General features: G+C 37.6%; 1 protein-coding gene across 2 annotated transcripts; it reads right to left on the minus strand.

Moving 5' to 3' along the window:
* Window positions 1-305: 305 nt before the first annotated feature.
* Window positions 306-11,526, minus strand: ZFP42 (ZFP42 zinc finger protein). Of its 2 annotated transcripts, none has more exons than XM_059384044.1 (4): window positions 11,429-11,526; window positions 9,533-9,608; window positions 5,823-6,439; window positions 306-1,464 (listed from the first exon to the last, which is right to left on the minus strand). In XM_059384044.1, exons 3-4 carry the CDS (start codon window positions 6,408-6,410, stop codon window positions 1,459-1,461), a joined length of 594 nt encoding a protein of 197 aa, XP_059240027.1. In that variant the 5' UTR covers window positions 6,411-6,439; window positions 9,533-9,608; window positions 11,429-11,526; the 3' UTR covers window positions 306-1,458. The 2 variants fall into 2 exon arrangements, with proteins under 2 accessions (XP_059240027.1, XP_059240026.1); XM_059384043.1 differs by having other exon boundaries at window positions 5,823-6,521.
* Between the last annotated feature and the right edge of the window lie 647 nt (window positions 11,527-12,173).

Raw genomic sequence — 12,173 nt, forward strand, 5'->3', positions numbered from 1 at the left:
TTTAGAGAAACTCAGTTTTGGTTTTATTGAAGGCAGCTGTGGTTTCCTTAGATATCCTGCCAACAGATCAGTCTCTTTTGGTCTAAGGAACTCACTACCTACTTTGCTGTTGCGGTTTACTAAAATTAGATAAATATGTAAATTAGAAAATACACTAAGTAGTTTCTTTTGAATTTAGGCATACACTATATGGATACACACAAGTATACATGTAACAATCATTACAGAGTGGAGACTATAAAATTTAAGTAACAATTCTGAAGTGTTTATATCTGATACTGCACAAAAACCAAAACTCAAGTGACTTAAAACAATTGTTTTTCAGCTTTATTGACATATAATTGACAAAATTTAAGATTTTAAACTGTACATTGTGATTTGATATAGGTATACATTGTTAAAGGACTCCCCCCACCTAGTTAGTTAATACATCCATCACCTCACAATGTTCTCACTATATGTATACGTGTATATACTAATACATTTAAGTTCTACTCTCAGCAAATTTGAACTATATAATATCGTTTTATCAGCTATAGTCACCATGTAAACAGTCATTTTATTTTGTTCTTCATTTTGTAGGTCAGAAGTTAGAAAGGGACTATCCAGTTTATTTGTTATCCGTTTATTTGTTATCACTTGTGGGGACAGGCTGGCTGATCCTACAAGATGGCTCCTTACTGCTTCTTGGCCTTGTTCTCTCCAGGTCTCTTACAGGCTTCAACAGGTGGCTTGGATTTTGCCTAGGATGGTGGTCTTAGGGTAGTTGTATTTCTTAAATGGCAGTAAGTTGTAAGAGAGCAGGCAGTAGCTACCAGGCCTCTTAAAAGCCAGGCCTGACATCGGCATAGCTGTTATAGCATCATTTACACCTAACTCTATTGATCGAGACATTCATAGTCCAGCAGAAACTCAGAGGGGAGCAATGGGAGCAATAGGAAAGAATTTGTAGCCATCTATAATCTGCCCTAAGTAGATGATCTGCTGGGCATATATACCTGATAAACACAACCACCTCAGCACCCACACAGGGGAAGTATCGGTATCATGCAGGATCCTCACTAGTTTGCACAAGTATTGGTTGCCTTAGATAAAGGTGAAGTGGTATTCCACATATTGTGTGTAACTTTAACAACTTTTTTATATTTAATGGTCATGAAAATCAAAATTCTTTAAAGTTTTATTCCTTCTTTGATTTGTACATGTGTATTTTATGACCAGCATTTTGAGCTGCAGGAAGTGTGAACTATGCTTTTATGACACATACCCAAGATCTTAGGAGCATTAAAAATGGTTTATTAATGCCCAGGGTATCATTCTAACTTACCTAATACCTTTGATTTACTAAAGTCACAAAAGTTATGTTGGCTTCTTTTATGGGTATAACTTTAGCCACATGGTAAAGCATAGCTTCATACAGGTGTTTTCACATGTCTAGTCCACTGAAATCTAAGAAATTCAACCCTAGGGTCACAGAGAGAAGAAGCAAAAGACATAATAAAAACCACATGTTAACCATTAATGTTCATTTACCAAATCCTACTTAAACTCTTGTACTCTCAAAGCTAATTTCATCCAATTGCCTTTTAATTACAGTCTCTTGCTCAGAGTTGCAAATATAATGGCTTTTTAATATATCTGGCACTGTTCTGTGTCCAATGTAGGATGTAATCATGCAATTTATTCAGAGCTAGTGCATTAGGTAATTAAAACATAAGCACACACGGATTTCTGCACATGCATATTCCACAGAAAAGAATTTGACAAACTGCTTTTGTATAAAATTTTTTTAGATAAGAGGAGGATAGGAATCTTGTGTCTACTAATGTATGTTGTGGCCAAGGTGAAATAAAGGAATCAAGTAGGACTGTTTTGGAAATCTGTGTACATATTGGAGAATGAGATAAAAGAAACTAATTTAAAGTAGGAGTGTGTCTCAACACATTTTTAATTAATCATAGTCTTGGTAGATATAATTCTCAATTCAAGTTAGTGCCCCATTATCCAAGACACTAGGACATGAACAGATCCCTCAGTCTCCTGCCCCTTTTGATGAACGAGAAGGGGAATAAAGTGAGACTTAAAATAATTATCACTAAAAATGATGAAAGAATCTAACGATTTTTAGAAGTATTTTGAGAGTGGTGGTTACTTTTGGAGTAAGAGGTGATACATGCATGGGTAACAAATATATATTTACATTTCTTTCAATGAGCAAGTATTACTTTCGTGAAGTTGTTCACCTTATTTCACAGTAACCAGATTTTATATAAGACAAGTAATTCGCTCTTTTTAAATCATATATTTTGAGAACTGCATAGTTTTTAAAAAAGCTTATTATGCTGTATTTTTACACTTATTCATTCCATAATTAAGTGCCAACTAATTATGTGTTAGAGACACTAAGAAAGTGATAGGCTCTGCCTTAAGATTTTCATTTTTCTATGGAAAGCTATTTCTCTGGTGTTACCTTCTGACTAGTATGTTTGGCCATAAAAAAGAAAAACAAACAAACAAAAAAAAAAACAAAGGATACAGGGCATGAATCCAAATACCAGCATGAAAACAGAGAAATATTTGTTCATTTATCAGGAGTTGAGGTTTGTAACATGCTGGTACTTGGAGACATGGAAAAATCTAGATGGGCTGATTAACTTTTTCAGTTTTCTCTGGATTATGTGTTCATACAGCTTGTGTTCATTTCCTCCTCAGAATGCAAATGTAGAAAAGTGTGTATTCCCTTTCCAAAACACTAAGATTTTAGACAACTTATCTGCATTAGCTAATTCCCTTTTCTGTTCCTTTTTCAATTTTTCATCCACATGCCTTCTTCCTCTTACATTCTTAGCGGTTTTAAGGGTCTTCTTTGGGAGAAACAGCTCGAATGCAAGCCAAGGAACACCTTATTCTCAAATCAGAATTAAACTGAGCCTTAGAATCCAGATACACCCTTTTCCAAATTGGTATTTCTTGTACATTTAAGCTTTAGGGCTGTAAATACTGAGCTCTGGGCCCCTCAGCTCCAGAAAGAGGTAATCTATGGAAGTAGACCAGCCTCTATATAGGCCTAGTCAATCTTGATCCCTCTTGATGCCCTGAGTCCCAGGCCTTAAGAGCCTGCTGCCTAAACCCCGCCATTGACTTGATCTAGTTTTGACTGCTCCCTATTTAATCCTCCCTTTTTGCTTAGCCTATAGAGATGCTATGTCCTAATTTAACTCTTGAGGTAGAAATCCAGGACCAAGTCAAACACACTAATGTCAGAGCAAAAATTAGACAAACATATGCTCCAGCATCTTTATCAAATAGCAAATTCCCATCCTAAATTCTATACTCAGATGTTTGATTTAGAGGAAATTACAAATTTACGAATGGATTATAAATCCAATGTTCCTATTCACTTAGAAACTCAATACATTTCTATAGAAAATGATGGTATAAATCATATCAAATATATTATAAATAAAAAATTGTTTGTATAATATTCGATAGTAATGGTTTGCTCAGTGAGGTAAAAATTTAAGCCCTTCATTTTTAACTGTTTTGATGTCATATGGTTGTATTTTGGTATTCCTCAAATCAAAATTAATTGAAGTTGATCTGTTTATATACTGTTTTGTGTCCCCCTCCCCCCCCCAAAAAAGCTGTTAAATTTATGGTACAATCATTACCTTCAATGGAGTCTCAAATCTTAACATAAAATATGGTATGCTGACTACTAACTACTTATAATGTTAATGCAGGGAGGGGGGAATGCATTCCAAGTTTGATATGTTTTGCCCATCAGAAGATCATTTTTTTTTTTTTAAAGATTTTATTTATTTGACAGAGAGAGATAACAAGTAGAGAGGCAGGCAGAGAGAGAGAGAGGGAAGCAGGCTCCCCGCTGAGCAGAGAGCCCAATGAGGGACTTGATCCCAGGACCCTGAGATCATGACCTGAGCCGAAGGCAGTGGCTTAACCCACTGAGCCACCCAGGCGCCCAAGAAGATCATTTTAATCAGGGATTTAGTTAATCCCTATTTTGAAGCTAGAGTTTTTTGTTTGTTTTGGGCACTTCTGGACCAAACAATTCCTCCACCTTATCCAGAATCTTTAATTACCTCTTCTGAATTTTCTTCCACAGAATGTAAATACCCCAGATTCTGTCCCAGAGTATCTATTTTATTAATTTTAATTCTGTTAAAAACAAGCTTCCTCCTTCTCTGTGGCTTTCCTGACTGTGGTCCTATTTCTTTCCCTTTACATTCAGGGTTCCTTTAAGGATATTTGCATACAGAGGTTATCATGATTTATGTAACCTGTTGTCTTTTAATGGACATTTAAGATATGAAGTTAATATTATTAAAAATATGCTTAATGTCCTTGAGTAAGTATCTTTGTACATTCATGAATATACTTCCATGGAATACAATTCCAGAAATGAAATTATTTGGTCTAAGGAAATGCACATTACAGGTTGAACCGTATATCCCCCAAAATTTGTGTCAAAATCCTAGCCCCAATACCCCAGAATCTGGCCATATTTAGAGATGGGGTCTTTATGGAGGTGATCAAGTTAAAATGAGATTATTAGAATGGGTTCTAATTCAGTATGACTGGTGTCTTTGTAAGAGGGAATCTGGTCATTGACATTCATAGAGGAAAAGATGGGGTTCTTAGGGAAAACCACCATGTATACATGAAGATGACCATCTATAAACCAAGGAGCAAAGCCAGGTACAGAGCCTCCCTTCACTACTCTGAAAAGAAACTAACCCCTGTCAACACCTTGACTCTGGACTTTCCCCCAGCCCTCACCAATATTTAAGTATTAATCTTGGCAATGTTTTATTAGTTTCAAAGACAAATAAATGGTACCACTTTTCAATACACACCTCTTTGATTTTTAAATCTTGATTTTGCGGATCTCTGGGATTTTATTTCCTTTTAAATACCTAAAATGGATTCCAATAAATTGACACTATGAAATAACCATTCCAATCTAGCTATATGATTTCACTAGTTTTCTACAATGATTAAAAAAAAAGCTAAAAATATATTGAACTTTTAAATATTTTTAACTACTCATTCACTTACTGACAATCTACTGCCAACATTCTCTAAGATTATCACACGCTGCATGGTGTTTATTCCTAAAAGACAAAAGCTAAACAACTGGGAATGACACACTTTAAAAAAAAGTAAATTTGTATTTATAGCATGTGAAAGTAAGTCCCATATCCAGTAATCCAATTCATAATGTATTAAGGATTATGCTTTTTCAGTAAATTATTACGGACCTTCTTGTTGGAAACACGTAATTCTATAGTGTCCTAAAATGGTGTCATAAACTACTGGAGCACTATAGTACATTAAAACAAAAATATGCCATGTAGGATTCCAACTGCTTTAAAAAACTCTTTCCTGGAGACAACAGTAAAGTCCATTTGTCCCCAAATTACTCTTTTGCTAATATGCTTATCCTGTTAGAGGATTCTTTTCCGTCTTATCTTTCACTGATTTGTGTTGGTCTTTCCATGAGTTAAGACGTGAATTTTCATATTATTTGACTGAGTAAACCTCTTGTGACAACTTTCAAAGGGACACACAAAACGTTTCTCCCCAGTGTGGATGCGGACATGCGTACGCAAATTGTAGTCTAGGGAAAAGCGTTTTCCACACCCCTCGAAAGTGCACTGAAATGGCTTCTCTCCAGTATGAACAAGAAAATGTCTTTTTAGTTTCGAACTCTCATTGAATGCTTTCCCACATTCTGCACATACGTGATCACGAGGACCATGGACAAGGAGATGCTTTCTCAGGGAAGCTCTATTCTTTACCTTTTTTGGGCATCCACTGTAAGGACAAGCAATTCTTTCTGGAGCCTCATATTCCTTATTTCTTGCTGGCTTCTTTCTAGCAAATTCTGCAGACTGTTTAGGATTTGGTAGGTCAATGCTGGGTGCTCCTCCAGGAGGAAGCTTCTTGCCCATTGCATACTCAGAATACTTAAACTGTGAATTCTCTCTGACAGTCTGTTGAGGAAGTTCTTGTTTTGCCCCTTTCTGTGCACATTTCAAGGATTGTTTCAGAAGTGAGCTTGCTGTAAGAACCTGTTGAGAAAGCTCTTGCTCTGATCCTTCTTCCAGGTAGTTAAGGGACTTAAGTGAGTCTTCTTCCAGAATGGGTTCAGAAAACTCACCTCTTATTATGCATTCTATGTAACAGTCAGAGAAAGAGTCTTCTCCAACAACCAGATTGCTTGTCTCAAAGATCACACCTTCATCTTCTAAGGCCCATGTTGTGTCGGGATGTTTCTTCTGGACTGCCTGTGGCTTAGATGGCCTTCGCTTATCCCTCTTGAAGGGTTTTCTAGCCAGGCCTTTCTGGCCACAAGTCTTTGCCCTTTTCTTCAGTTGCTGGTCCATAGTGTCCTATCTGCTTCTTCCTTGAATATCTGCACCAGGATATATCAATCACTTTTAAGTGACAGTGATCTCAGCAAGTTGTCTTCAGCAAACCTCCTTTGAGATAGTAACCTTTAGATAAAATATATTCCAATTTTAGAACCATTGTCAGAAAACGACCTCAAAAAATGGCCTCAAATTCACTTTTCAATAATGAAATGCTTCCATTTGTTTCTTCTCTGACAAACCCAAGAAAGTAAGAGAATGAACTGTAACATAGGCTGTATATCTTAAGTACAATGTAACTGTATCTTACTGGGTATCCCCACAAATTATCTGAGCTCTCCAACTGACCACCTACTATTACTGGGCACTATGTGTTAGCCCTATTCTAGGCTACTTGTGGGTTGAGATTTATCAGTAAGTGGACATACAAAAAAAAAAAAATCTATGCCTCATGGTGTATACATTCTTGTGAATGCCACACAGTAAAAGGTAAAGTGCTATACTGGGTGTCATTTGAATTCTGTTCCAGAAATCAGTATTATACTATGTTAACTAACAAAATTAAATGCTTCTCCCTCTTCCACACCCCCTGCTTGTGTTCCCTCTTGCTCTGTCTCTGTCAAATAAATAAAATCTTTGGGGGGAAAAAACCCCTGAAAACAAAACAAAGAAGGTAAAGTGTACAGAATAAGCAAAGGGGCTGGTAGAAAGAAATCCAGAATTTTAAATAGGGAGCTCAGGCGGGCCTTGACTGAGGTACCAGCAGCTAAAACTAGAAGTGAAGGTCACTTATTGTGTAATCCTGTTGTGAAATTCAAATTAAATAATGTTTACAAAGTACTTAGCACAGAGCTAATGCTGAATGGTTACATGAGCTAGTGTTATTTCACCTTTGTATTCATCCTTAATGTTGGGTCCTGGGATACACCAGATACTACTCTAGACCAAGGGTAGCATTTTTTTTTTTTTTTTTAATTTAATAAAGAGCTTTAAGCTCTGTGGGCCCCATGGTCTATGCTGTAACTGTTCAACTCTTCTTTTGTTGCACTGAAGCTGCCCAGATGCTTCAAAGGAGGGGCGTGGCCGTGTTCCAAATAAAATAAGGAGAGGCTGGCTCTGCCCATGTGGTTTCTACTTCTGCAGAAGATGGCAATTCAGAGGAAAAAACAAATGAAATCCATGCATTTCTATGCACAGGGGAATTTGGCCTTGAATACTTTCTTTTTTCTTAAAAATCTAAAAAGCAGCATTATAAAAGTTATACCATGAATATGTTACAGTCTGGGAACCTTTTGCTTAATGTTACAATTGTGTGCCTTATAGAAGTTCTCTTAACTTTGTCACAATGTCCTGCTGTAGGAACAAAAATAAATCCTGTTTAAAAAGGAGTAAATGTGGGCGCCTGGGTGGCTCAGTGGGTTAAGCCGCTGCCTTCGGCTCAGGTCATGATCTCAGGGTCCTGGGATCAAGGCCCGCATCGGGCTCTCTGCTCAGCGGGGAGCCTGCTTCCCTCTCTCTCTCTGCCTGCCTCTCTGTCTACTTGTGATCTCTGTCTGTCAAATAAATAAATAAAATCTTTAAAAAAAAAAAAAAAGGAGTAAATGTGAAAGTAGTGGAGAGAAAATTAACATCTTGAAAATATTTTTAAATAGCTATATTTAAAAATATCACCTCAAAAGAATCATGCTATTTACGTTTGGCAAAAACACACAGCATCAAAACATGTTTTTCAATTGCTATGGGGAGAGTTTGAAATGCCTTCTTAAATATTTATACATAAAAATAATAAATAAATAAATAATGTTTTATATAAATTAGTTTTAAAATAAATTATAAATAAAATACATTATGTATTTATATACAATACATAAATATTATATATATATAAATTGCTAAGGGAAGAGTTTTGGATTTCTTCTTAAACATTTATATATATATATATATATGTTTTTATATAATATATACAAACATTTAAGAAAAAACTTAAAATACTCTTTCTTTAGCAACTGAAAAGCATGCTTTGTTTTATTCCATGTACCCCCCCCCAAAGTAAATGGTAGGATCCTTTCTAGGTGTTTTTAAATGTGGCTACTTCAATGTATTTTCAAGCTGTATGGGGTATCTGGGTGGCTCAGTCAGTTGAGCCTCCACCTCTTGATTTTGGCTCAGGTCATCATCTCAGGGTCATGAGATCAAGACCTGGTGGGGCTCTGTGCTCAAGATGGAGTCTGCTTAAGATTCTCTCTGCTTTTCCCCCAACTCACACTCTTAACCAAACCAAACCAAACCAAACCAAAAATACAATATATATTTTCTAGCTGTGTATGTATAATGTTAAATGGTAGAAGTATTATTTTCTTTTTATATATTTTTAAAAAGATTGATTTATTTTACACAGAGATAGGAAGAGAGGGAACACAAGCAAGGGGAGTGGGAGAGGGAGAAGCAGGCTTCCTGCTGAGCAGGAAATCCCAATGCGGGGCTCTATTTCAGGAGCCTGGGATCCTGACCTGAGCTGAAGGCAGACACTTAACTACTGAGCCACGCAGGCACCCCTATTATTTAAGGAAAAAAAAAAAAAAGGTAAACTAAACCAGGAGACTATATTCAGGAAAATTCTGCCTAACAAAATCTTGTTCTCCTAGCTAGAAATAATTCTTGACTCTTTAAAGGTATAATGAATGTAACATCTTTGGAGCAAAATCACTAGCAATCACTCTAAAGTTTGAGTAGGACAGTATAACCCCTCCCACCCCATTCCATTTAGTCCACTTAAAGTAACTGCAATTTGATTGATTCCAACTTTTCTCTCCAAATTTATTAAATTTATTCTGGAGACAGAGATAGTATCTCCAGCTCTATTTATTTTTCAGCCATAATAAACTCTCCCTTCAATAAAGTGCCATGCTCTTCCCTCTCAGTAAAATACTATCCACCCTCACTCCTCCTTCCCTTATTAGCTTGGGCACCTGCTTATTTCTCATCCATTATTTCTGATGTCTGCTTAAATAGCACCTCCTCGGGCAACCTTTCTTTGATTCGCTGTCTCAATTAGGTCCCCCAGCTCATTGTTTCCATAGCTTCCTATTTTATACTGAATGGAGTCTCTGGTATTGATTACTTAAGGTTTGACTTACCTAATGGACTTTAAGCTCTGCTAGGGCAAGGTTCTCTTCTGTTTTATTCACAAGTCACAGGACTTAGTACATTTGTCTAATGAAATGAAAGGATGAATATCCATTAATAATCATAATGATCATACTGATTTAGCAAACCTACAGAATTATGTGGGACTTTGAATACAGTATGGAAGTTTCTAAAAGTTGGTTATCAGTGATGCCAAGATTGTTAACTAGATAGACAACTCTTACGAGATCAGGGCTGAAAGAGGTAGTCTCTTTATGAACTTATATAGCCCTTACTTTTCTAAGCTAGATTCTCATTTGCCAGATCTGAGCATTACAGCATTTCTTGCATAATATTCAAGTTCGTGAGAGTGATGTATAAAATTTAAATAGTAATTTATTAATTTATAACGGGAAAAATTCCTGTTTATATGACAAGTACATTCTCTGTTGGTGGATATAACTACTTGGAAAATGTACTCGGTAAACATGGAAAGAGAAAAATCTGGAGGTTAAAAAATACATACTGGGTTGAGAGTAATGTAATTTTATATTTCTCAGACTGAGATGGAAGTACTTCCAAGGTGCATCATTTACTTACTCAGTCATTTGACAAGTATTTAGTAGCAAACATTGTTCTAGGTACCGACCCTAAAGCATTAAAAAGATACTGAGGTCCTGGTTTTCATAAAGCTTTTATCTGTGTGAGATATAAATGTAAATAAACAAATTATTTGTAAAATGGTAAATAAAATAGTTGAAGGTTGAGAAAAAAGCTAGAAAATAAAAGCAATTACGGTGTGCTAGGGAAAGGAAATGATGAGGCCATCTTTAGAAAGAATGTCTGGAATGGCCTCCAAGGAGAGGCATTAGGTGGAGACTTGAAAAAGAAAAGTATCAGCCAGTGTAAAGAGATGGGAGAACAGTGTTCTTTCCAGGCCGCAGCAGGAGTACAAAGGGATTACCATGCTGCAGGACAGGAAGCCATGTCTATTGCACACAGCGGCTGGAAGAGACCAGAGTGGTCTGAGATAAGGTTGAGGACCTCGCAGAATCCTGGGAGCCAGGGGAGCCATTTGCATTTCTTTCACAAACCAGTGGGAGCCATTACAGAGGTTTCTTTCAGACCAGGAAAAAGCCTGTTCTGGCTGAGGTTAAAATGATTACTCAGGCTGGTGAGTGGAGAATAAACCTCAGGAGGCCAGGGTGAAAGCAGAAAATTCCCTAGGGCTATTTAGCAATCCAGAAAGAGCACAGTTTGTTTGGAGCAGGTGTTGGTAGTGGAGATGAAATGGTGGGAGGGAGAACAGAACCTTCTGAACCAGCGGGAGGATTAGGTAAAGGGAGTAAGGCAAACAGTGGGGTCAATGAGTAAGTGGTCCTAGGTTTTCACTGCAGTAATTGAGCAGATGGTAGTGTCACTTGCAGAGATAACCGGAGGAGGGAAGAAAAGGGAAGACAGGTATGCTCTCTTGATTTAATAATTTGAACATTTTAAGACTTGTAAAGAAAAGTGAACATTTTAATATAAACATTTTAAGGCAAAATAGATCTAGCCATTTGTTGCAGTGAAATATAATTTTTCTATTTTTTTAAGCAAAATTTTAAGAATGCAGCTTTAAGGAAATTTCAACCAGGCATCTACTTTTAAGAAAAGGTCTTTACTTTTCTCCTTTCTCTCTTTTAAGAGTTTGAGGCCAGTGGCCCAGAGCAGCTATAGTCAACGCAGTATAAACACTAGAAGTCTCCTGGCCAAGGTCCATTCCCCACTTGGTTCTAGGATAAAACGCTTCTGGTCCATGGTTTTCAAAACCTTTAACTCATGTTAAAAATACATTCTAAGGAGTGATCTCAATACCTTTCCTCCTAGATCTGAAAAAAAGCAAAGGTCCATGAAACAAGACTTACCTGTGCTACCAAGATGCACTCTGGTACCTCCTATCCCACGGGTTTCAAGAGCAAGAAGAAACTGCTACTCGAGCCCCTACAGCAGCTGAAACCAGCCAGTTAGGCCCACCCTCTTTTTGATGGACACATTCAAATTAGGCTACACCTACAGTTCAGCGCCCCGCATTGATTAGTTTAGGAACAGCTCTATCAAACCTTCAAGGGTAGAGCTATCTGGTAGCAGTGGGCGTGGTGGCGGGTGTGGCTCTGCTCTGCCCAGGTCGGGGTAGGCTGCCCAGGTCGGTGTAGGCCGCCTAGACCCGGCCTTTAGCGGTCACCTTCAGCCGAGCGCTTTCCTTACGGAGGTGACTCCTCCCTCTGCGAGTCAGTCCCCGGGCGCTGGGCCATTACCACGTGGGCAAACCTCTGTGAACCGCAATCGCCTAGCTTTCCCGTGTAGTAGGCCCTCAGTAAATGTCTCTTGAACAAATGAAAGGAGGTGTAATCGTATTTAAACAGTTACTTATCAATGAAATGAAAATCAAGAGGTAGAGGCAGTTTCACCCTTCAGAAGTAGTGGTTTACCTAAAAGCATACCACACCTTGCCCCGCACTCTCTCTTACTCTCCCGCAAACTCCAGTCCCCACCCCACTCTACCTCCAGCCCCAGAATTAACTGCTTTTTCTTTTTCAGCCATTAATGTGACTGTTCATATCCCTAAAGGTAACACAACTCACTTTGAAAGCCGCGGTCAATCAACATTCG

The sequence above is a fragment of the Mustela nigripes genome, chromosome 18, assembly GCF_022355385.1.
Source record: "Mustela nigripes isolate SB6536 chromosome 18, MUSNIG.SB6536, whole genome shotgun sequence".
Classification (NCBI taxonomy): Eukaryota; Metazoa; Chordata; class Mammalia; order Carnivora; family Mustelidae; genus Mustela; species Mustela nigripes.